Source organism: Haematobia irritans, chromosome 3 (genome assembly GCF_050003625.1).
Source record: "Haematobia irritans isolate KBUSLIRL chromosome 3, ASM5000362v1, whole genome shotgun sequence".
NCBI lineage: Eukaryota > Metazoa > Arthropoda > Insecta > Diptera > Muscidae > Haematobia > Haematobia irritans.
In genome coordinates, this window is record NC_134399.1 from 195,427,694 (window position 1) to 195,451,671 (window position 23,978).

The 23,978-nt window shown below is 33.9% G+C and overlaps 1 protein-coding gene across 1 annotated transcript in view; it reads left to right on the plus strand.

The window, feature by feature from the left end:
- The window catches only part of Dhc16F (Dynein heavy chain at 16F), a 59,564-nt gene continuing 35,586 nt past the window's right edge, over positions 1 to 23,978 (plus strand). Inside the window, exons 1-13 of the mRNA XM_075301270.1 lie at positions 1 to 724; positions 10,609 to 10,716; positions 10,783 to 10,927; positions 10,998 to 11,181; positions 11,246 to 11,307; positions 15,369 to 15,473; positions 15,533 to 15,628; positions 15,683 to 15,813; positions 15,872 to 16,046; positions 16,203 to 16,602; positions 23,054 to 23,164; positions 23,224 to 23,523; positions 23,588 to 23,975. Coding sequence (XP_075157385.1) covers positions 49 to 724; positions 10,609 to 10,716; positions 10,783 to 10,927; positions 10,998 to 11,181; positions 11,246 to 11,307; positions 15,369 to 15,473; positions 15,533 to 15,628; positions 15,683 to 15,813; positions 15,872 to 16,046; positions 16,203 to 16,602; positions 23,054 to 23,164; positions 23,224 to 23,523; positions 23,588 to 23,975 — 2,881 coding nt within the window. The 5' untranslated portion in view covers positions 1 to 48. The remainder of the gene's footprint in view (positions 725 to 10,608; positions 10,717 to 10,782; positions 10,928 to 10,997; positions 11,182 to 11,245; positions 11,308 to 15,368; positions 15,474 to 15,532; positions 15,629 to 15,682; positions 15,814 to 15,871; positions 16,047 to 16,202; positions 16,603 to 23,053; positions 23,165 to 23,223; positions 23,524 to 23,587; positions 23,976 to 23,978) is intronic.

The window sequence follows — 23,978 nt, forward strand, 5'->3', positions numbered from 1 at the left end:
AAAAAATATATTAAATAAAAATTTACTCGAAAACAAAAAACGAAAGAAATGTCCACTTACAAGATTAAAGATGAAAAATTACGTTCAAAAGCCAAAGAATTGGATATTCGTTATCCTAGTGGACGTCTAAAGCAAAAACGAACATCTGTTTCTTTTCAAAAGAATACCTCGGAATCAAAGAAAAACGGCGATTCTAATGATAATGGAAAATCCAAAAGAACCACCTCTAGTGAAGAAGGCATCAAAACTGGAGCCTCACTAATACCCGATTTAAATATTCTTGTGGAAAGAATGCGTTCCATGGACGATGATAGTTTCATATATTTGGCCTATATGTTACCCAAAACGAGTGAATATTTTACACCATACAGCTTGAGAGAATACACTTGGGAGGAGTTACCAAATCGTCATCTCTACTTTACAATGAGCCGTCATGGAGTGACCTATTGGCATTTATCGGAGAATTTCTTTACTCCCCTATTGCAATGGCAACAAGAATTCCAGCAATTTTTAAGTATTATTAAAATACGTACATTTGCAGTTTTCCGTTTATGGAAGGGCTTTAAGGTGTGGGAGAAAACTGTGAAATGGAAAAAACAATCAGAGGCTCGTTCCCATTTGCAGGAGCATTTATTTATAGCCATTCCACAATTGGCAAAAGCTATACTCAAATTGCGTGAAGAGATTGTCTTCTTGGAGCAGAGTAATTTTGTAAATGTTACAGGTAAGGCTTAGACGTAAAAAAAAGTTGTATATAAACGAATTTTGAGAAATTTAAGGAAAATAATGTCTCAATAATACATAAAATTTTTTTTTATTCAATCACGAAATTAATTTTTTAATGCACAGTTTTAGTTGGGCATAAAAAATAGTTGATTAAAAATTAATTTCATTTCATTAGCAAATTTCAATTAATTTTTTAATTGACTCAATTAATTGTTATACCCTCCACCATAGGATGGGGGGTATTTTAAATTTGCCATTCCGTTTGTAACACTTCGTCGTGGTGAAATTCTGAGTCGATCTAAGCATGTCCGTCCGTCCGTCTGTTGAAATCACGCTAACTTCCGAACGAAACAAGCTATCGACTTCAAACTTGGCACAAGTAGTTGTTATTGATGTAGGTCGGATGGTATTGCAAATGGGCCATATCGGTCCACTTTTACGTATAGCCCCCATATAAACGGACCCCAGATTTGGCTTGCGAAGCCTATAAGAGTAGCATATTTCATTCGATCAGGCTGAAAATTGGTACATGGTGTAAGTATATGGTCTCTAACAACCATGCAAAAATTGGTCCATATAGGTCCATAATTATATATAGCACCCATATAAACTGATCCCCAGATTTGACCTCCGGAGCCTCTTAGAGGAGCAAAATTCATCCGATCCGGTTGAAATTTGGTACGTGGTGTTAGTATGTGGTCTCTAACAACCATGCAAGAATTGGTCCATATCGGTCCATAATTATATATAGCCCCTTATATAAACTGATCCCCAGATTTGTCCTCCGGAGCCTCTTAGAGGAGCAAAATTCATCCGATCCGGTTGAAATTTGGTACGTGGTGTTAGTATATGGTCTCTAACAACCATGCAAGAATTGGTCCATATCGGTCCATAATTATATATAGCCCCTATATAAACCGATCCCCAGATTTGTCCCCCGGAGCCTCTTAGAGGAGCAAAATTCATCCGATCCGGTTGAAATTTGGTACGTGGTGTTAGTATATGGTCTCTAACAACCATGCAAGAATTGGTCCATATCGGTCCATAATTATATATAGCCCCTATATAAACCGATCCCCAGATTTGTCCTCCGGAGCCTCTTAGAGGAGCAAAATTCATCCGATCCGGTTGAAATTTGGTACGTGGTGTTAGTATATGGTCTCTAACAACCATGCAAGAATTGGTCCATATCGGTCCATAGTTATATATAGCCCCTATATAAACCGATCCCCAGATTTGTCCTCCGGAGCCTCTTAGAGGAGCAAAATTCATCCGATCCGGTTGAAATTTGGAACGTGGTGTTAGTATGTGGTCTCTAACAAACACGCAAGAATTGGTCCATATCGGTCCATAATTATATATAGCCCCCATATAAATTGATCCCCAGATTTGACCTCCGGAATCTCTTGGAGGAGCAAAATTCATCCGATCCGGTTGAAATTTGGTACGTGGTGTTAGTCTCTAACAACCATTCAAAAATTGGTCCATATCGGTCCATAATTATATATAGCCCCCATAAAAACTGTTCCCCAGTTTGGATCTCCGGAGCCTCTTGAAGAAGCAAAATTCATCCGATCCGGTTCAAATTTGCAACGTGGTGTTAGTATATGGCCGCTAATAACCATACCAAAATTGGTCCATATAGGTCTATAGTTATATATAGCCGATCCCCAATCACACAAAAATTGATCCATATCGGTTCATAATTATGGTTGTCACTCGAGCCAAAAATAATCTACCAAAATTTTATGTTAATGGAAAACATTGTCAAAATGTTATTTCTATAGACAATTTTGTCAAAATTTTATTTCTATAGAAAATTTTGTAAAAATTTTATTTCTATAGAAAAGTTTGTCAAAATTTTATTTCTATAGATTTTTTTTTTTCCAAATTTTATTTCTATAGAAAATTGTTTTCAAATTTTACTTCTATAGAAAATGTGGTCAAAATTTTATTTTGTAAAAATTTTATTTCTATAGAAACTTTAAACTTAATTATATACGTATTTAATCGGCCTTTTCTAGTTTAATATATACTACGTATGGACTATCTTGTAATTTAGAAGACGGTGTTAAGAAGTTTTAAGATGCCTTGCCATCGGCAAGTTTTACCGCAACCCAAGTAATTCGATTGTGGATGACAGTTTTCAGTATAAGTTTCTATGCAATCCATGGTGGAGGGTACATAAGCTTCGGCCTGGGCGAACTTACGGCCGTATATACTTGTTTCATTTAAAACCTTAACTATTTTCTATTACTTTCTTAACTGAATTAGTGTTTTTAATTTGATTAAAAACTTGATAGTTTGAAATAAATTTTTAAATAAAAATTTAAAAAATTTCTATAACTATTTATATTCTGCCCCACACTGTGGAACAGGGTATAATCGGTTAGTGCATATTTTTGCAACACCCAATAGGCGACGAGATAGCCATACGGTGTCTTTGGAAATATTGCTCAGGATGGGTCCCTGAGTCGATATAGCCATGTCTGTCCGTCTGTCTGTGAACACATTTTTGTAATCAAGTTTAGTCCAATCACAATTTTAGTCCAATCTACTTCAAATTTGGCACAAGTTTCTGGTTTTCGTCAGAATAGAACCCTATTGATTTTGGAAGAAATCGGTTCAGATTTAGAGATAGCTCCCATATATATCTTTCGTCCGATATGCACCCTACGGGAAATCAGTGCAAATTGCCAGTAATGGACCCATTACAAGACTGGTACTAGTGCTCCTGTTTATCAACATTTTTAATTGCCATATAATGTATTGATTTTTATACTTTTTGAATCCACACTTTTAATACAATACAACTATTAGAATTGTTTCATTGTTCAACATATTCCTTTCTGGTGCGATATTAGATGGAAATAGGGTCCTAAAGTTAAAAGTTTGTCCCAGACTGTTTCATGAGCAGTTGTCTATGGGGTTGTCCTACTAAGTTGTTCCAGGACGTGTCCTTTGGGGTGAGTCCAAGTCGTGTCCTAAAGTGTAAATTTTCCCAGCCAATGACAAACCCATGTAAAAGTGACCGATCCATTCCATACGCTTGGACCAGAACTGTGATTGGTCCCTACACACCAGGAATTAACCCTGTACCGGTCCTGGGGTTGATCCATTTCCCGTAGGGCACTTATATGGCACCAGAAGACAAAGATGTACTCAGATTTACGTGAAATTTTGCACAGTGAGTCGAATTAATATTCTAACTAGGCTTGCCAAATTTTGTTGAAATCGGTTCAGATTTTGATATAGCTCCCATATATACATATGGGATTTACACTCATATAACCACAAAGGCCCGATTTACACTCATATAACCACAGAGACCAACATTTTTACCCCGATTTACTTAAAACTTTTCACATGGAGTAGAATTAAGTTTCTGGATATACATGGCAATTTTGGTTGAAATCGGTTCAGATTTAGATATATCTCCCATATATATCTTTCGCCCGATATTCCCTCATATGACCACGGAGGTCAAAGTTGTAATCCGAGTTACGTGAAACTTTGCACAGGAAGTTACTATGCGTGTCAAATTTGGTTGAAATCGGTTCAGATTTATATATAGCTTCCATATATATATGTTTTTCCGATTTGGGAAAAAATTACCAAAATACCCACATTTGCTTGTAAATCGCCACTGCTAAGTCGAAAACTTGTAAACATGACGTTAGTGGTACATTAACTAACGAACTTTTTAAAACAATGCTACACAGAAAAAAATATCACCAAAATATTTCCAATTAAAAAGTTAATTGAAGTTGAAAATTTTTTCAATTAATAAATTAATTGATACAATTAACTTTTTAATCATGATAGAAACATTAAGTTAATTAAGTCAATGATTGAAATTTTTAAAATGTTTAATTAAAAAATTAATTGATACAATTAACTTTTTAATCAAATTCGGAAGACTAATTCAGTTAAAAAAGGTGCTGATTTTTTTTTACTTTTTTAATTAAAAATGTATTTCAAACAATCATTTGTTAATCCAAATAAAAACTCTATGCCAATCTAACTAAGTAATTAAAAATAGTTACCTTTTTTAATTAATAAATTAATTGCGTTTTGCAATCAACATCAATTAAATTTTTAATTGAATCAATTAAAAAATTAATTGATTTTTGCTGAAAAAATCAATTAATTTTTTAATCAAGAATTTTTTCTATGCCCAATTAAAACTGTGATTGATACTATCATTTTCGTGATTGAAGACATTTCAATTAAAAAATTAATTGGATCAATTAATTTGGTGATTGAATCAGAGAAAAAATTTTTTGTGTGTATATACATATCTGTCATCTTGCGTATATATTCCATAGGTCAGTTATGAACATAACTGCTGACAATTTTTCAGTTAAAGTTAACCGGAGAAAAGATATTTCTATTTTTATTTTTTTTCTGTTAACCGACAGTTAAAGCCTACGGAGGTACATGAAAATGGCCGTTAGTCTTCCGAGTTTGATTAAAATTTTAGTTATATCAATTTTTATACCCACCACCATAGAATGGTGATGGGGGTATAAAGGGTGATACGGTCAAAGTTTGGTCAAAACTTGACGTATTTATTTCAATTTTGCATTTAAAAACCCTGAACTCCCCTCATTTTGAAGGTGTCTGTGTGTAGAATGTTGCTCCTATTTTGATTTTGGAATTCACTCTTCAGTTGTCAAAATGCCGTCCAAGCAAGAAGAGCAGCGTATCAAAATTTTGCTCGCGCATCGCGAAAATCCGAGCTACTCGCACGCAAAGCTTTGCAAAATCGCTAAAAGTTGCCAAATCAACCGTTACAAATGTAATTAAAGTGTTTGGGGAACGTTTGTCGACAGCCAGAAAGTCTGGATCGGGGGAAAATCGAAAACCGGAAGCCGCTGAGACGACAAAGAGAGTTGCCGGTAGTTTCAAGCGAAACCCTAACCTATCTCTCCTAGATGCCGCAAATAAGCTGGGTGTATCGTCTACAACCGTGCATCGAGCCAAAAAAACGTGCCGGACTATCGACTTACAAGAAGATAGTGACTCCAAACATAAAACTGTCAAAGTCCGCAAAGAAATATCTGGTTTGACAAGCCATCTGTTCCTGTGGCTTGAAAAGCAGCATTTTCATAGCTTCCGGGACTGTCAACCAAGAAATTTACGTGATAGAGTGTTTGAATATACGTCTGCTGCCTTTCCTGAAGAAACACGGTTGTTCCGTACTGTTTTGGCCGGATTTGGCATCTTGCCATTACGGTAAAAAGGCCATGGAGTGGTACGCCGCCAACAACGTGCAGGTGGTTCCCAAGGACAAGAACCCTCCCAACACGCCAGAGCTCCGCCCAATTGAGAAATACTGGGCTATTGTCAAGCGGAACCTAAAGAAGACCAAAAAACTGCTAAGGACGAGCAGCAGTTCAAGGCAAACTGGCTTTCTGCGGCGAAGAAGGTGGACAAGGAGGTTGTACAAAATCTGATGGCAGGTGTCGAGCGTGAGGCCCGGCAATTCGGATTTGGAAAAGCGAAAGCCTAACTGAATATTTTTCCTGAATTTTATACTAATTGAGCTTGAAAAAGAAATTTAATTTGATTTTTTAAATAAACGATTTCATCGATTTACTCGCGTTTTCCCTTGACCAAATTTTGACCGTATCACCCTTTAATAAGTTTGTCATTCCGTGTGTAACACATCGAAATATCGATTTCCGACCATATAAAGTATATATATTCTTGATCAGGGAGAAATTCTAAGACGATATAAGCATGTCCGTCTGTCCGTCTGTCTGTCTGTTGTAATCACGCTACAGCCTTCAATAATGGCGATATCGTCCTGAAATTTTACACAGATTCGTTTTTTGTTTGCAGGCAGGTTAAGTTCGAAGATGGGCTATATCGGTCCAAGTTTTGATATGATTTCCGATTTCCCGATTTGGGGTCTTGGGCTTATAAAAGCCGTACTTTTTATCCAATATGCCTGAAATTTAAAATCTAGAGGTACTTGAGGACCATAAAAAGGTGTGCCTGAAAATGGTGCCCATCTGTCCATGTTTTGGTGTAGCCCCCGATGTCCCGCTTTTGCTTCTTGGGCGTCTTGAAACTGCATTTTCTATCCGATTTGCCTGGAATTGGAAATCTAGAAGTATTTTAGAACCATAAAGAGGTGTGTCAAAAATGTTCCGTATCGGTCCATGTTTTGGTATAGCCCCCATATAGACCCATCTCCCGATTTTGCTTCTTGGGCTTCTAGAAACAGTATTTACTACCCGATTTGCCTGGAATTGGAAATCTAGAGGTATTTTGTGACCATAAAGAGGTGTGTCGAAAATGGTCCGTATCGGTCCATGGTTCGGTATAGCCCCCACATAGAGCGATCTCCTGATTTTGCTTCTTGGGCGTCGATAAACCGTATTTTCTATCCGATTTGCCTGAAATTGAAAATCTAGAGGTATTTTAGGACCATAAAGAGGTGTGTCGAAAATGGTCTGTATCGGTCCATGTTTTCGTATAGTCGCCATATAAACCGATCTCCCGATTTTTATTTTTGGGCTTCTATAAACTGTATTTATTACCCGATTTGCCTGAAATTGAAAATCTAGAGGTATTTTGGAACCCCCAATATGTGTGCCGAAATTGAGGTGTATCGGTCTATTTTTTGGTATAACCCCTATATAGATCGATATCTCGATTTTACTTCTCGGGCGTCTAGAGACTATATTTTCTGGACGATTTGCTTGAAATTGAAAATCTAGAGGTATTTTAAGATCACAAATAGGTATGTCGCAAATGGTGCCTATTGCTACATATTTTGATGTAGACCCCATATAGACCTATCTCCCGACTTTATTTCTTGGGCTTCTAGAATCTGTAGTTTTTATCCAATTTGCCGGCAATTACAAATATAGACGTATCTTAGAACCATAAAGAGGTGTGTCGAAAATGGTCCGTATCGGTCCATGTTTTGGTATAGCCCCTATATAGACTGATCTGATTTTACTTCTTAAGCTTCTAGAATTCGTAGTTTTCACCCAATTCGTTTGAAAGTGGGGTTCTTGAGGTATTTGAGGAACATTAAGAGGTGGTGAGTATTGGTCCATTTTTTGGTATAGACCCCATATAGACTAACTCCCGAATTTATTTCTACACACAAAGAAAATTTCATTAAAATTGAGCCAACGAAAATTTTTCATTCATACAACGAAACATTTTCATTAAGACAATGAAAATGTTCGTTAATAGTACGAAACGTTTCGTTGACTCACAGAAAATTCGTTATAATAACGAAAAATTTCGTTATATCAATGAATTTTTTTCATTGGCTCAATTTTAATGACACATTTCATTAATTTAACGAAACTTTTTCTACCAGTGTAGGACTTCTGGAATCCGGCTGACCACAAATAGGTCAGCCAAATATGGTGTGTGTCGACCAATGTTTTAGTATAGCCTGCACATAGACCGATCTCCAGATTTAACTCCTTGAGCTTCTAGAAACCGTAGTTTTTATCCGATTTGCACAAAATATACTGGAATTTTAGACCCCCAAAATTATGTATCGCATTTATTTTTACCGGTCCATTTGGCAAGGCATCGATATAGACCGATTTAACTTGTTGAGGGTACACCCAAAGAAAAAATATTTTCCTCCGGAATGAAATTTTAGACAAACGAAATTCCCCTTCCGTATAAAGTATTTTCGTTTAGAGCAAACTAATCCGAATTTTTGATAAGCGACTCAACGATTGTCTCTAAAATTTGTGTCAAAAGAAAACTTTGATTGTCTAAAATTTTGTTCCTCAGAAAATAAAACACTTCTTTCAAGCTATAGCAGGCGTACTGATCATGAAAATTGCTTGAAACTGAAAGTAAAATTTCCAGATTTTACTCATCGTATAGATAAATAATGGCGGAAAAAATTTACAGATTTAAGTTTTAATATCAAGGCGTTCTTTCATCATATACACGATATGTTTATGATTTCTCTAAAACTCAAACAAAATTGGTTCTCATAAATCCAGAATCTGATCTGGTCTTTATAGGTAGAATCTTTAAATTTTTTCTTCGTGAAGCTTACTGGTAGATCTTGCTTGGGAGAAGATTTGTCATCATATATTATCAAGTAACCCGCTACCACGAAGAGTTTTCAAAGTAAACTATTATATTTGATTCATGGTGGTGGGTATTTAAGATTCGGCCCGACCGAACTTACTGCTGTATATACTTGTTTAAATTAAAAATTTTAAAATATTACATCATTGACTTAATTAACTTAATGTTTCCATCTTGATTAAAAAGTTAATAGTATCAATTAATTTATTAATTGAAAAAAGTCAACTTCAATCAACTTTTTAATGGAAAAAAATTTAGTGATACTTTTTTTGTGTAATGGTTAGCATGCAAGGCGCATACAAACGGTCTTGGGTTCAATCCCAGTTTCGATCACGCACCAAAAACAAAAGGTTTTTCAGAGGTTAATATCTATAGCGAATGAGTTAGAAATGTTAGATCCCAAAATTTATACGCATAATATTTTGAGAAATTCGCCATAAGTAAGGTTTATGACAATGGCCATTTACATCCAGGTGGGGCTTTGGTAATTGCAACATAAACAAGTATATACGGCCGTAAGTTCGGCCAGGCCGAAGTTTATGTACCCTCCACCATGGGTTGCGTAGAAACATCATCTGAACACTGCAATCCACAATCGCATTGAACCGGATCGAATGAATTTTGATCCTCCAAGAGGCTCCTGAGGTCAAATCTGGAGAATGGTTTATATGGGGGCTATATATAATTATGCACCGATATGGACCAATTCTGGCACGGTTATTAGAGACAATATACACCAAGTTCCAAATTTCAACCGGACCGGATGAAATATGCTTCTCTTAGAGGCTCCGCAAGCCAAATCTGGGGATCGGTTTATATGGGGGCTATATATAATTATGGACCGATGCGGACCAATTTTTGCATGGATGTTAGAGACCATATACTAACACCACGTTCCACATTTGAACCGGATTGGATGAATTTTGCTCCTCCAAGCGGCTCCGGAGGTCAAATCTGGAGAACGGTTTATATGGGGGCTATGTATAATCATGGACCGATATGGACCAATTTTTGCATGGTTATTAGATACCATATATTAACACCATGTATCAAATTTCAGCCGGGTCGGATGAAATTTGCTTCTCTTTGAGGTTCCGCAAACCAAATCTGGGGATCGGTTTATATGGGGCTATATATAATTATGGACCGATGCGGACCAATTTTTGCATGGTTGTTAGAGACCATATACTAACACCATGTACCGAATTTCAGCCGGATCGGATGAAATTTGGTTCTCTTAGAGGCCTCGCAAGCCAAATTTGAGGGTCCGTTTATATGGGGGCTATACGTAAAAGTGGACCGATATCAATAACAACTACTTGTGCCAAGTTTCAAGTCGATAGCTTGTTTCGTTCGGAAGTTAGCGTGATTTCAACGGACGGACGGACATGCTCAGATCGACTCAGAATTTCACCACGACCCAGAATATATATACTTTAGGGGGGGACAAAGTTAATATACCCCCCATCCTATGGTGGAGGGTATAAAAATACTAAAATGCATGTAATTTTGTTTAATATATTCCGCACCTTTAAATACAAAAAAGTGCACATTTGTACTAAATGATAGGATGAGTTGGAAATGCTTTTATAAGGGAAGCTCTTGAGATATACAAGTTTTAAATAGTACCTTTCATCGAGAAGCAATGAAAACTGACATAAGCATAAGACTTGCCACGAACATATACAGAAATATTATATTTTTATTAAATTAATTTATTTTTTTTTATAAATCTATAATCTCTCTACATTGTAATTCAATATTATGTAAACCCTCTTCTTGTTATTTCCACAGTCATGGAGGAGTGGCACCCGTTCTATTTCCTGGAAATACAAATGAAAATCTATGAAAGATTAAAACAAACATTTAAAGATTTTAGGGAAAGGACTCGTAATTCATTGTGTAAGTGAAATGAAATCTCAAAAACAGACTTTTAATTTACTATCATTCTCTCTTTCCCTTCTCCAGATGAAGCCTGCTTAAATGCCATTATTGAAAATGGTTTCTTCCCCGACGATGAAGTCAATCATTATCCTTCGATAAAGAAAATGCGTGATGCTATGAGTTTTATGGATCGGGCTAAGAAAAGAAGTTTTTGTAAAATTATTTCAAAGTAGGTTCATAATAAGGAGTGTTTGAAAGCAATTAAATTTCCATAACAATATTATCTTTCAACCTTATAGATTCTTAAGCTATTGCGATCACATGATGTATAATATGCTTCACAAAGTAACAGCTAATAGTTTTCGAGATTTGGTTAAAGCAATGGCTGTACACGATGCCTTGGGTCCTTCAATGGAAATTCTACGGGAAAATCTAACACTTCATGAACAATTGGAAGTTGAGAGACCTGTCGATGCACCTCAGGTAAAATTTTAGATAGTACTGTGCAAACTAGTTAATTTAGCAAATAATCTATTTTAATATACAGAATCCCTTCTTTGTGACAAATTTACATTTGCTTCCGGATCGTATTGACATAGAGCCTTCGGAGTAAGTAGAGTAATAGACTGAGGAGATATGATTATTGGTAGTGATTATTTTGTGTTGTTCAACGTATAAATCTTTTAAGATGCAACCAGAAAAAATCGCACGTCTTAAAATTTTAACCCAATTCTACGAAATTGAGTTTGTTCAATTTAAAACATCATAACGCTGTTTTAAAAAATATTTTTTCCAGAAAATATAAAGTACTTCAATGTAATCTGAAACCAAAACTGAAAATCAAATTTTGCTGTAACTCTAGATTTTTAGCTCTGGAAGTTTTATACCTTGACAAATTACTGAAGAATTTCCTTAAAATCTATTAAACCGAAATCAAACAAGTATATACAGCTGTAAATTTAGCCGGGCCGAATCTTAAATACCATGAATCAAATATTATAGTTTCCTTTCAAATTTTAGGGGGGTTTGATGACAGATATTCTCCCAGAACAGTTCAACCAGCACACTTCCCGAAGATAAATTTATTGATTTTAACTATGAAGACTATATCAGATTCTGAATTTATAAGAACCCGTTTTTTGAGTTTTAGAGGAATCATTAACATCTCTTGTAACTGTGCAAGAAAATGATGAAATAACGCCTTGATTTGAAATCTAAAATCTGTAGATAGTCACCCCCATTATTTAAATGATTACGAGAAGTAAAATCTGGAAATTTTAATTCAGTTTTAAGCAATTTTCATTATCAGTGCGCCTTCTATACCCTCAAGAAGTGAAATCGGTCTATATGGAGGCCTTACCAAATGGACCGATAAAAACTAAATCCGATACACGTTTTTGTGAGTCTAAAAGTTTCTTTTTAATTTCAGACAAATTGAACAACAACTAACAGGTGGGCTGATAAGTCCCCGGTCTAACAAAGAAAAACACATTTTTTTGTCAAAATTCGTTTTTATTATTCAAGATAGTTCCTTTCAAGGGCGATACAACGATTATAACGACCTTCCAATTTTTTGATACCATTTTGGTAGTACTCCTTCGGCTTTGCCTCAAAATAGGCCTCAGTTTCAGCGATCACCTCTTCATTGGAGCAAAATTTTTTCCCTGCGAGCATCCTTTTGAGGTCTGAAAACAAGAAAAAGTCGTTGGGGGCCAGATCTGGAGAATACGGTGGGTGGGGAAGCAATTCGAAGCCCAATTCATGAATTTTTGCCATCGTTTTCAATGACTTGTGGCACGGTGCGTTGTCTGGGTGGAACAACACTTTTTTCTTCTTCATATGGGGCCGTTTTGCCGCGATTTCGACCTTCAAACGTTTTAATAACGCCATATACTAGTCACTATTGATGGTTTTTCCCTTCTCAAGATAATCGATCAAAAATATTCCATGCGCATCCCAAAAAACAGAGGCCATTACTTTGCCAGCTGAGTTTTGAGTCTTTCCACGCTTCGGAGACGGTTCACCGGTCGATGTCCACTCAGCCGACTGTCGATTGGACTCAGGAGTGTAGTGATGGAGCCATGTTTCATCCACTGTCACATATCAGCCAACCTGTTACGGTTTCTACATAAATATAATAATTCTAGAATCCAAATTTCAAGCAAATGGGATAAAAACTACGGTTCCTATAAGCCCAAGAAGCAAAATCGGGAGATCGGTCTATATTTAAGGATATACCAAAACATGGACCTATACACGCCATTTGCAACACACGTATTGGTGGTCCTACAATACCTCTAGATTTCCAAATTGGATAAACAGGCAAATTGGATAAAAATTACGGTTTCTATAAGCCCAAGAAGTAAAATCGGGAGATCGGTCTATATGGGGGCTATATCAAAACATGGACCGATACTCACCATTTTTGGCGGACCTTTTGGTGGTCCTAAAATACCTCTATATTTCCAATTTCAAACAAATTGGATAAAAACTCCGGATTCTACAAGTCAAAGAATAAAATCGGGAGATCGGTCTATATGGGGGCTATACCGAAACATGGACCAATACAGTTTTTTTTTTTTTGACACACGTATTTGTGGTCCTACAATACCTCTAGATTTCCAATTTCAGGCAAATTGGATAAAAATTACGGTTTATATAAGCCCAAGAATTAAAATCGGGAGATCGGTCTATATGGGAGCTATACCAAAACATGGACCGATACTCACCATTTTTGGCACACCTCTTTATGGTCCCAAAATATCCCTAGATTTCCAATTTCAGACAAATTGGATAAAACCTACGGTTTCTATAACGTACGGTTATATGGGAACTATATCAAAACCTGAACCGATATAGCCCATCTTCGAACTGCATAAAAAAGACGAATTTGTGCAAAAATTTCAGCACGATTGCTTCATTATTGAAGACTGTAACGTGATTACAACAGACAGACGGACGGACATAGTTAACAGGTTGGCTGATAAATCCCCGGTCTGGCACATAGATGGCGTCGCTAGTATTAAATGCATATTATTTTTATATAGTACCAACCTTCAAATGATTCGTGTCAAAATTTGACGTCTGTAAGCCAATTAGTTTGTGAGATAGAGCGTCTTTTGTGAAGCAACATTTGTTATTGTGAAAAAAAACTGGAAAAAAAGGAATTTCGTGTTTTGATAAAATACTGTTTTCTGAAGGGAAAAAATACGGTAGAAGCAAAAACTTGGCTTGATAATGAGTTTCCGGACTCTGCCCCAGGGAAATCAACAATAATTGATTGGTATGCAAAATTCAAGCGTGGTGAAATAAGCACGGAGGACGGTGAACGCAGTGGACGCCCGAAAGAGGTGGTTACCGACGAAAACATCAAAAAATTCCACAAAATGATTTTTAATGACCGTAAAATGATGTTGATCCAGATAGCAGAGGCCTTAAAGATATCAAAGGAACGTGTTGGTCATATCATTCATCAATATTTGGATATGGGGAAGCTCTGTGCAAAATGGGTGCCGCGCGAGCTCACATTTGACCAAAAACAATAACGTGTTGATGATTCTGAGCGGTGTTTGCAGCTGTTAACTTGTAATACACCCGAGTTTTTCCGTCGATATGTGACAATGGATGAAACATGGCTCCATCACTACACTCCTGAGTCCAATCGATAGTCGGCTGAGTGGACAGCGACCGGTGAACCGTCTCCGAAGCGTGGAAAGACTCAAAAGTCCGCTGGCAAAGTAATGGCCTCTATTTTTTGGGATGCGCATGGAATAATTTTTATCGATTATCTTGAGAAGGGAAAAACCATCAACAGTGACTATTATATGGCGTTATTGGAGCGTTTGAAGGTCGAAATCGCGGCAAAACGGCCCCATATGAAGAAGAAAAAAGTGTTGTTCCACCAAGACAACGCACCGTGCCACAAGTCATTGAGAACTATGGCAAAAATTCATTCAAATTGGGCTTCGAATTGCTTCCCCACCCAACGTATTCTCCAGATCTGGCCCTCAGCGACTTTTTCTTGTTCCCAGACCTCAAAAGGATGCTCGCAGGGAAAAATTTGGCTGCAATGAAGATGTGATCGCCGAAACTGAGGCCTATTTTGAGGCAAAACCGAAAGAGTAGTACCAAAATGGTATCAAAAAATTGGAAGGTCGTTATAATCGTTCTATCGCTCTTGAAGGAAACTATGTTGAATGATAAAAACGAATTTTCACAAAAAAATGTGTTTTTCTTTGTTAGACCGGGGACTTATCAGCCAACCTGTTATATCGTCTTAGAGTTTCTCCCTGATCAAGAATAAATATACTTTATATAGTCGGAAATCGATATTTCGATATGTTACAAACGGAATGACAAACTTATTATACCCCCGTTACCATTCTATGGTGGTGGGTATAAAAATAAGATTAAGGGAATGTAATTATTTGAGAAGATGATGCACAGGGGTGGTTAAAAATGCTTCAATTTGGTCAGATCTATACTAAATGCTATGGAAATTCGAATTAGACAACGATGGAACATATGTATATATACAGAATTGTATAAATTGTTATCTGACTTTTTATTTTCAATAACTCATAGTAGCAATTCCCTCCATCCTTTTGTCTAATAACATTTAACTATTGTAATAAACAATTTAATATTATTTGCTATCAACTTTTTTACAGAGAAATTATGAAAAATATTTTCACACGTATTTCAACATTGATTTTGGAAACAGTAACGGAAATACAAAATTTCACTGATGACAAAACATACAATCAATTTACAGAGTAAGTTTTACCAAATTGTAAACTCAATTTCAATAAAATATTCCCAATTAACCTAAAAGGCCTTCAATAATGGGACGCCAAGAAGAACGACTAGCTGGGGTAGCACCAGACTTAACTTTTCTACTACGGACAGATGAGGAATTTCAATATAATCGGTAAGATCTCTAACAAAATCAGGGATTTTTTTAATACATTTCTTCTTGAACCAGGAAAATCATCTATACGTACATACGTGTGGCCTATGAAAAGGCTGAATTATACACTTTAAGATTTGAGACAATTCGCCATAACTATGATATCGATACACAAACTGATCCCAATGTTTTGAAATCGGAAAGAGGTAAGTTTTATATGACGCTCAGCAAGATTGATAGATTTAATGAAATATTGAATTTCAGATTTAACTCAATTACGCAAATATTGTGAACGCTATTGTAACAATGTCAAAGCTTTGGATGGTATTCTATCTATTGTCCGCTTGGGTCTACTAAAGCTGAATCAAGGAAGTTTTAAAGAAACTGTAACTCCTGTTTGTATAAAATTGCAAAATGTTCTGGCTAACTATTTGCCCAAGTAAGTGAAAATTATCATACATAGCAAAAAAATATGGAAGAGAAGTCTTGCGATTTCAATTCCACAAGCCAAAGTAATACATACGACATCATTTACGATTGAATTCGTTATCTTCTATGAAAACCGGAATCTCTCTTTCTCTCTTTTTCATTTCAGATTGGCTTTTGAAGAAGTTGAACGCATTACCGAAGCCACCAATGATCTGTCCGCTCGTATTAATGCAGAACCTTTAACAACTTTGGAAATTGTATCGCATATTCGTTTTCTTGATGTGGTCGACGAAGAAATGCAAGGAATATTCAACGATGTGGATTATGTTCATGATGTTTATATAATTATTAAAGATTTTTCCATACCTATTGATGATGAACGCAAGGAAGATTATATGGATTGTGAAGATTTAGTTAATCGTACCAATGAGAAACTTAAAGAAATTCAAGGACGAAGAAGTGATTTCGTTAAACAATTGGAGGAGAGAATGAATGAGGATATAAAAATGATATTCGAAGAGACACATGAAGTATATTTGGATTTACAGGATCCTACGTTAATTGATGTAAGTAAATCCGCCAAAAGAATATAATTGATAGGGGGAAAACAATTTACATGCAAATGTGGCTGGAAATCGAAGCAAATAATATGACTTTCTTCAACCAAATTGCTTGTTGACAACCCCTATGGGTTTCGAAAAACTAGAAGTTGAGGCATTTATACACTTCCCTGATTTAGATTTAGTAGTTCGCGTGCCTCCGGTGCTATATCCCCCAATATATTCTCATTAATCTTGCTCAAATCAGTCCGATAATTCCCAGATCAATAGGCCCTCATTCATATCGTTGGATCGTTGCACATGGTAGTATGCATATGATAGTATCAATTAAAAAATTAATTGAAGGTCAATAAAAAAATTAATTGATCCAATTAAAAAATTAGTTGATACTATTAAATTTTGTGATTGATTTTTGTTTCAATTAAAAAATTTGTTGATTCAATTAAATTTTTAATTAAATATTTTTTAAAACTTAATTAAAATTTTAATTGGAACATTTTTCGTAAAATTTTTTTCTGTGTGTATACTGAAATTGACCCTGACATTACTGGGATTTCTATATTTATTGTAGACTGTTCATGCCCATCCATTCTCGGGTAGTTTCATGTCATTTAAACTAAACTTGCTGCGTTATTTTCCTACAGAGACTCCTTTACGCCTAGGATTTTTTTAAATTCTCATTTGGAAGGTTCCCTCTTAATTGCTGTACCGTTTCGGTGATGTGAATACTCACACAGTTAATAAGGAGTTAGCGGTCCAGGAGGGTGCCATATACCCACTCTGATATCGTTATTGACTCGTGATTCAAGTACTTCCCAAGTGCAATTCTCAGCGAAGTTTTTTTCGGCCCTCAATAATTTATCCACTGTATGTCTGGTATCCAGAAGGAAGCAGCGTAGTCCATATTGACTAGCAGTTCGGCAGAATCGTTTTAATATCTTGACCTCAGGCATTCTTCTCTAGATATACACAGTCTCACAGAAGTTTATATACCCTTGAGTTTTTTTACCTCTTAACTAAACATGTTTCTTGTTGTTCTTTATAACCCACACCAAAAAAATCTCCTTGAAAATTAAACCAATACTTTGTTTTTCAAATTAATTTACTAAAACTAAAGGAAATAAATGTATATTTTTTAAAATTGTATTATTTAACCGTATGTCAACTTGTGTGAGACTGTGTAGTTCCCAGATTCTAGGATCTGCATACTTTGTCCTTGGAATCGTATCACTATCCCCCGCGAATCCCTCTGTTCCATGAAAATTACATAAGTAGATGTTTGATTAATGTTCTGCACTAGCGTGTTATGACTATAAGGCACCAAACTGGGTCGTAGGGAATCCAAACCAACCTTATATGGTTTTATTTTCGGGCCATGAAATTTTTACACTGTGGGCAGAAAGCTCTGCGACTGAACTGCAGTTCGAAATCCCATAGTTTGATTTGTAGATCAAAATCTCAGTGTTCGAACGGCACATCGAAACTTCAGTAATTGCACTTCTGAGTTCTGATAATTAGGACACGTCCTACTGACTTTTAGGTTTCCAGAACAAGGTTGCCACAGTTGGTAGAATTCTACCAAAAATGGTAGATTTTTTACTGTTTGGTAAATTGGTAGATTCTTGATGTTTTTGGTAGATTTTTCAATGTATTCCTCTCCAAAAATTTTATGCAAAAATAAAATTTTGATCAATTTTTTTTTCTATAGAAATAAAATTTTAACAAAATTTTCTATAGAAATAAAATTTTGACAAAATTATCTATAGAAATAAAATTTTGAGGAAACTTTCTATAGAAATAACATTTTGAGAAAACTTTCTATAGAAATAACATTTTGAGAAAATTTTCTATATGGATAAAATTTTAACAAAATTTTCTATAGAAATAAAATTTTGACATAATTTTTTATAGAAATAAAATTTTGAGGAAATTTTCTATAGAAATAACATTTTGACAAATTTTCCTAGAAGAAATAAAATGTTGACAACATTTTCTATAGAATTAAAATTTTAACAAAAATTTTTATAGAAAGAAAATGTTCACAAAATTGTTTATAGAAATAAAATTTTGACAAAATATACTATAGAAATAAAATTTTAACCAATTTTTCTATAGAAATAACAAGTAAGGAAAGTCTAAAGTCGGGCGGGCCGACTATATTATACCCTGTACCCATTAGCGTAGCTAGACAGTTTTCTTAGGGGGGGCTATAGCCCCCCTAGCTAAAAATTTATAGACTTATAGGTTCAATTAATGTTTTATTTCATAAAATTGAATAAAAAATTAAACATCAAAATAACTCGACAATTAATTTATAATAAAGCAACTAAAAGTAGTTCCACACTTTTCCCAGCAAAAAAATTTTGAGTTGTTCTAAAGGCACAACTTTAAAAGTACTTCCAAAAATGTCCTCAATTATTTTAACTACACAGGAAGTTTTTTTACTTCATTTTTTTTTTCATATTTTAATGTGTAATTTTTTGTTTTCTTTTTTTTTTCAAATAGTTTAAAAAAGAGTAAGAATAAATAAATTGGTACAAATTAATCAAATTTTGCCACAAAACTGCTAAATCCATTATAGGAAAATCGATAATTTGGAAATTATTCGAGGAAAAACGTTTCAAACAAACGTCAGAATGCACTAAAAATCATAAAAACAATATAAAAATTATTTATTTGGGAAAATATCACAAAATTTTTTAATTCACATTCAAAAGGCTGTGTTCGGATCTCACCTTAAGAAGTGATGCAAATTCATTGCAACGGCTGTTGAAACGGTGGACATTTGTCCTATGACAAGCTCATATTGCATCCATTGCTTCTCCGCCAATTTTGCACCACTTCTAGACCCAAAAAGAACATTTTCACTACTTTTTTGGCAACGCTTTTTCGCAGCATTATTAAGATATTAATTTATGAAAGAATAGTTTTACTATCAATTACTACTTAAATTGACTAAACTAAATCAATCATAAGTTCAACCACAGCTTTATTTCATAAATATCTGACTTCAAACATTGCCATCGGCAACTGCTACCACAAGCCAAGTAATTCGATTGTTCATGAAAGTCTTTAGCGGAACTTTGTGCGATTGTATATACTTGTTTAATTTTTATAAAAATTAAAAAAAACTATTGACATTTATTGAAAAATGGAAAATCATAAATAGAGTTTCAAATTCTGGGGGGGCTAAAATTTTTCTGGGGGGGTCTAAGCCCCCTCCCCAGAGGCCTTCCTACGCTTATGCCTGTACCACTTTGTAGATCTAAATTTTCGATACCATATAACATCCGTCAAATGTGTTGGGGGCTATATATAAAGGTTTGTCCCAAATACATACATATAAATATCACTCGATCTGGACAGAATTTGATAGACTTCTACAAAATCTATAGACTCAAAATTTAAGTCGGCTAATGCACACAATGTTAGTAAAAAAATATGGGAAACATTTAAATCTGAAGCAATTTTAAGGAACCTTTGCAAAAGTTTATTTAGGATTTATTGCTCGATATATATGTATTAGAAGTTTAGGAAAATTAGAGTCATTTTTACAACTTTTCGACTAAGCAGTGGCGATTTTACAAGGAAAATGTTGGTATTTTGACCATTTTTGTCGAAATCAGAAAAACATATATATGGGAGATATATCTAAATCTGAACCGATGTCAACCAAATTCGGCATGCATAGCTACAATGCTAATTCTACTCCCTGTGCAAAATTTCAACTAAATCGGAGTTAAAAATTGGCCTCTGTGGTCATATGAGTGTAAATCGGGCGTAAGCTATATACGGGAGCTATATCTAAATCTTCCAAAATCAATAGGGTTCTATATTGAGCCAAAACACATACCTGTGCCAAATTTGAAGTCGAGTGGACTAAAACTACGACCTAGACTTTGATTACAAAAATGTGTTCACAGACAGACGGACATGGCTATATCGACTCCGGAGCCCACCCTGAGCATTTTTGCCAAAGACACCATATGTCTATCTCGTCTCCTTGTGGGTATTGCAAACATATGCACTAACTTATAATACCCTGACAAAATTTTCTATAGAAATAAATTTTTACGAAAATTTTCTATAGAAATACAATTTTGACAAAATTTTCTATTGAAATAAAATATTGACAAAATTTTGTATTGAAATAAAATTTTGACAAAATTTTCTATTGAAATAAAATTTTGACAACATTTTCTATTGAAATAAAATTTTGACAACATTTTCTATTGAAATAAAATATTGACAAAATTTTCTATTAAAATAAAATTTTGACAAAATTTTTTATAGAAATAAAATTTTGAGAATATTTTCTAAAGAAATAAATTTTTGCGATGATTTTCTATAGAAATACATTTTTGACAAAATTCTCTATTGACATAAAATTTTGACAAAATTTTCTATTGAAATAAAATGTTGACAAAATTTTCTATTGAAATAAAATCTTGACAAATTTTCTATTGAAATAAAATTTTGACAAAATTTTCTACAGAAATAACATTTTGACAAAATTTTCTATAGAAATAAAATTTTAACAAAATTTTCTATAGACATAAAAATTTTGACAAAATTTTCTATAGAAATAAAATTTTGCGAACATTTTCTATAGAAATACAATGTTGACAAAATTTTCTATATCAATAAAATTCTGACAACATTTTCTATAGAAATAAAATTTTGACAAAATTCTCTATAGAAATAATATTTTGACAAAATTTTCTACAGAAATAACATTTTGACAAAATTTTCTATAGGAATAAAATTTTAACAAAATTTTCTATAGACATAAAAATTTTGACAAAATTTTCTATAGAAACAAAATTTTGCGAACATTTTCTATAGAAATACAATTTTGACAAAATTTTCTATTGAAATAAAATTTTGACAAAATTTTCTATTGAAATAAAATTTTAAAAAAATTCTCTATAGAAATAAAATGTTAACAAAATTTATTATAGAAATAACATTTTGACAAAATATTCTATAGAAATAAAATTTTAACAAAATTTTCTATAGAAATAAAACTTTTGACAAAATTGTCTATAGAAATAAAATTTTGCGAACATTTTCTATAGAAATACAATGTTGACAAAATTTTCTATTGAAATAAAATTTGACAACATTTTCTATAGAAATAAAATTTTAACAAAATTCTATATAGAAATAATATTTTGACAAAATTTTGTATTGAAATAAAATTTTGACAACATTTTCTATAGAAATAGAATTTTGACAAAATTTTTCTAGAAGAGGAAATACAATTTTGACAAATTTTTCTATAAAAATAAAATTAAAATTTTCTATAGGAATAACATTTTGACAAAATTTTCTATTGAAATAAAATTTTGAAAAAATTTTCAATTGAAATAAAATTTTGACAAAATTTTCTAGAGAAACAGAATTTTGAAAAATTTTCTAGAGAAATAGAATTTTGAAAAATTTTTCTAGAAGAGGAAATACAATTTTAACAAATTTTTCTATAAAAATAAAATGTTGATAAAATTTTCTATTGAAATAAAATTTTGACAAAATTTTCTATAGAAAAATTTCGTTGTTTTTTTGATTTCAGCTACAAACCACCCTTGAACCTTCCGAAAAAAGGTTTTACATTGATAGCCGGCTTATGCCGAAATAAATTCGTACAAACATCTCTCTTTTCCTTTGCCACCGTCAAATCATCGATTTGAGTGAAGTTGGATGGGTTTTATTTTGAGCGTGCTTCCTCTTCTTTCCACCACGGTGGCTCCCTATAGACATAAAAATTTTGACAAAATTCTCTATAGAAATAAAATTTTGCGAACATTTTCTATAGAAATAAATTTTTCCGAAAATTTTCTCTAAAAATATAATTTTGACAACATTTTCTATTGAAATACAATTTTGACAAAATTTTCTATTGAAATAAAATTTTGAAAAAATTTTCTATAGAAATAAAATTTTGACAAAATTTTCTATAGAAATAAAATTTTGACAAAATTTTCTATAGAAATAAAATTTTGACAAAATTTTCTATAGAAATAAAATTTTGACAAAATTTTCTATAGAAATACAATTTTGACAACATTTCGTTGTTTGGCAGTTCTTTGGTAGAATTTCTCCAAATTTTACGAGATTATTAGTGGCTTGTGTGGCAACCGTGTTCCAGAATCGTCTTCTTATCTTTGTTGTATATCATATTCGTTTATAGATATAGTTCGCAGATTCTAAGATCATCAGACTTAGTTTTGGAAATATCTTCACTATGCTACTGTCAATCCCGAATATGTCATTCTCGGTGTGTGTTTGTGCAAACAAGCCTGTTACGTCTATAATGGACCCAACGGGTTCGTATGGAACCCAAACCCCCACCGAACGAAACTTTGTTGGCTGATCAGCCATCTCGATAAGGGATTTATGTTTAGTGGTTATGTACAGATTTAGAAGTTTCTCCCAAGTAATTTCTAATATCTTCCAGAAAGAAACTGATCGTTCACTGGTAAAATCTAGACTAAAGGGTCTACTAGAGCATCTACAACGATTACATGAGAGAGCAACAGAATATATCAGTTATCAAAAAGAATTCAAGGTAAGTGGAAAAACCCAGATCTAGAAATGACCTAAAGTATATCAACTCCCTTCTCACAGATTGACATAACAGTGTATACAGAAATGGATATGGCGTTTACAGAAATCAAATTAAGACAAAGTCTTCACAATACTATGGAGGAATGGGAAGAGAATCATTATCGTTGGGTTCACATAGACTTCAATACGCTAGTGGTCAATGAATTAGTTGATTTGACCATTAAAACCATTAAGAATTGCATGCAATATGAAAAATATTTACCACCCAATAATATTGTGCCAGAATTGAAACAGTCGGCGGAGGAATTTAAATCCAAACTTCCGGTTATTGGATATTTAAGAAATCCCAATTTTCGAGCGGTAAATTTTGGATCATAACATGTTTTCCAAACATTTTTTAAAAATTTTCTAAATTCTCTTATAGCGCCATTGGAGTGAAATTGAGACACTTTTGGGTCGAAAATTTTTCCAAGAAGAAAATATTCTAATCTCCACTTATGAAGAAGTAAGGGCTTTTGATGAAGAAATTGCCAACTCTTTAATGGAAATATCCTCGCAAGCAACTGGTGAAGCACAATTGGAAAATATGTTGAAATCATTGGAAAATGTTTGGAAAGAGCAAGAACTCTCAGTGGTCTCACATCACGATCAAAAAGATGTTTTCATATTGGCTGGCACAGAGGAACTACAAACCATACTCGATGATTCCAATGTGAATATCAGTACCATAGCTGCTTCGAAATATGTAACACCTATTAAGGCTAAAGTTGATGAATGGATTAGGAATTTGGAACAATTCGACAGAACATTAGGTG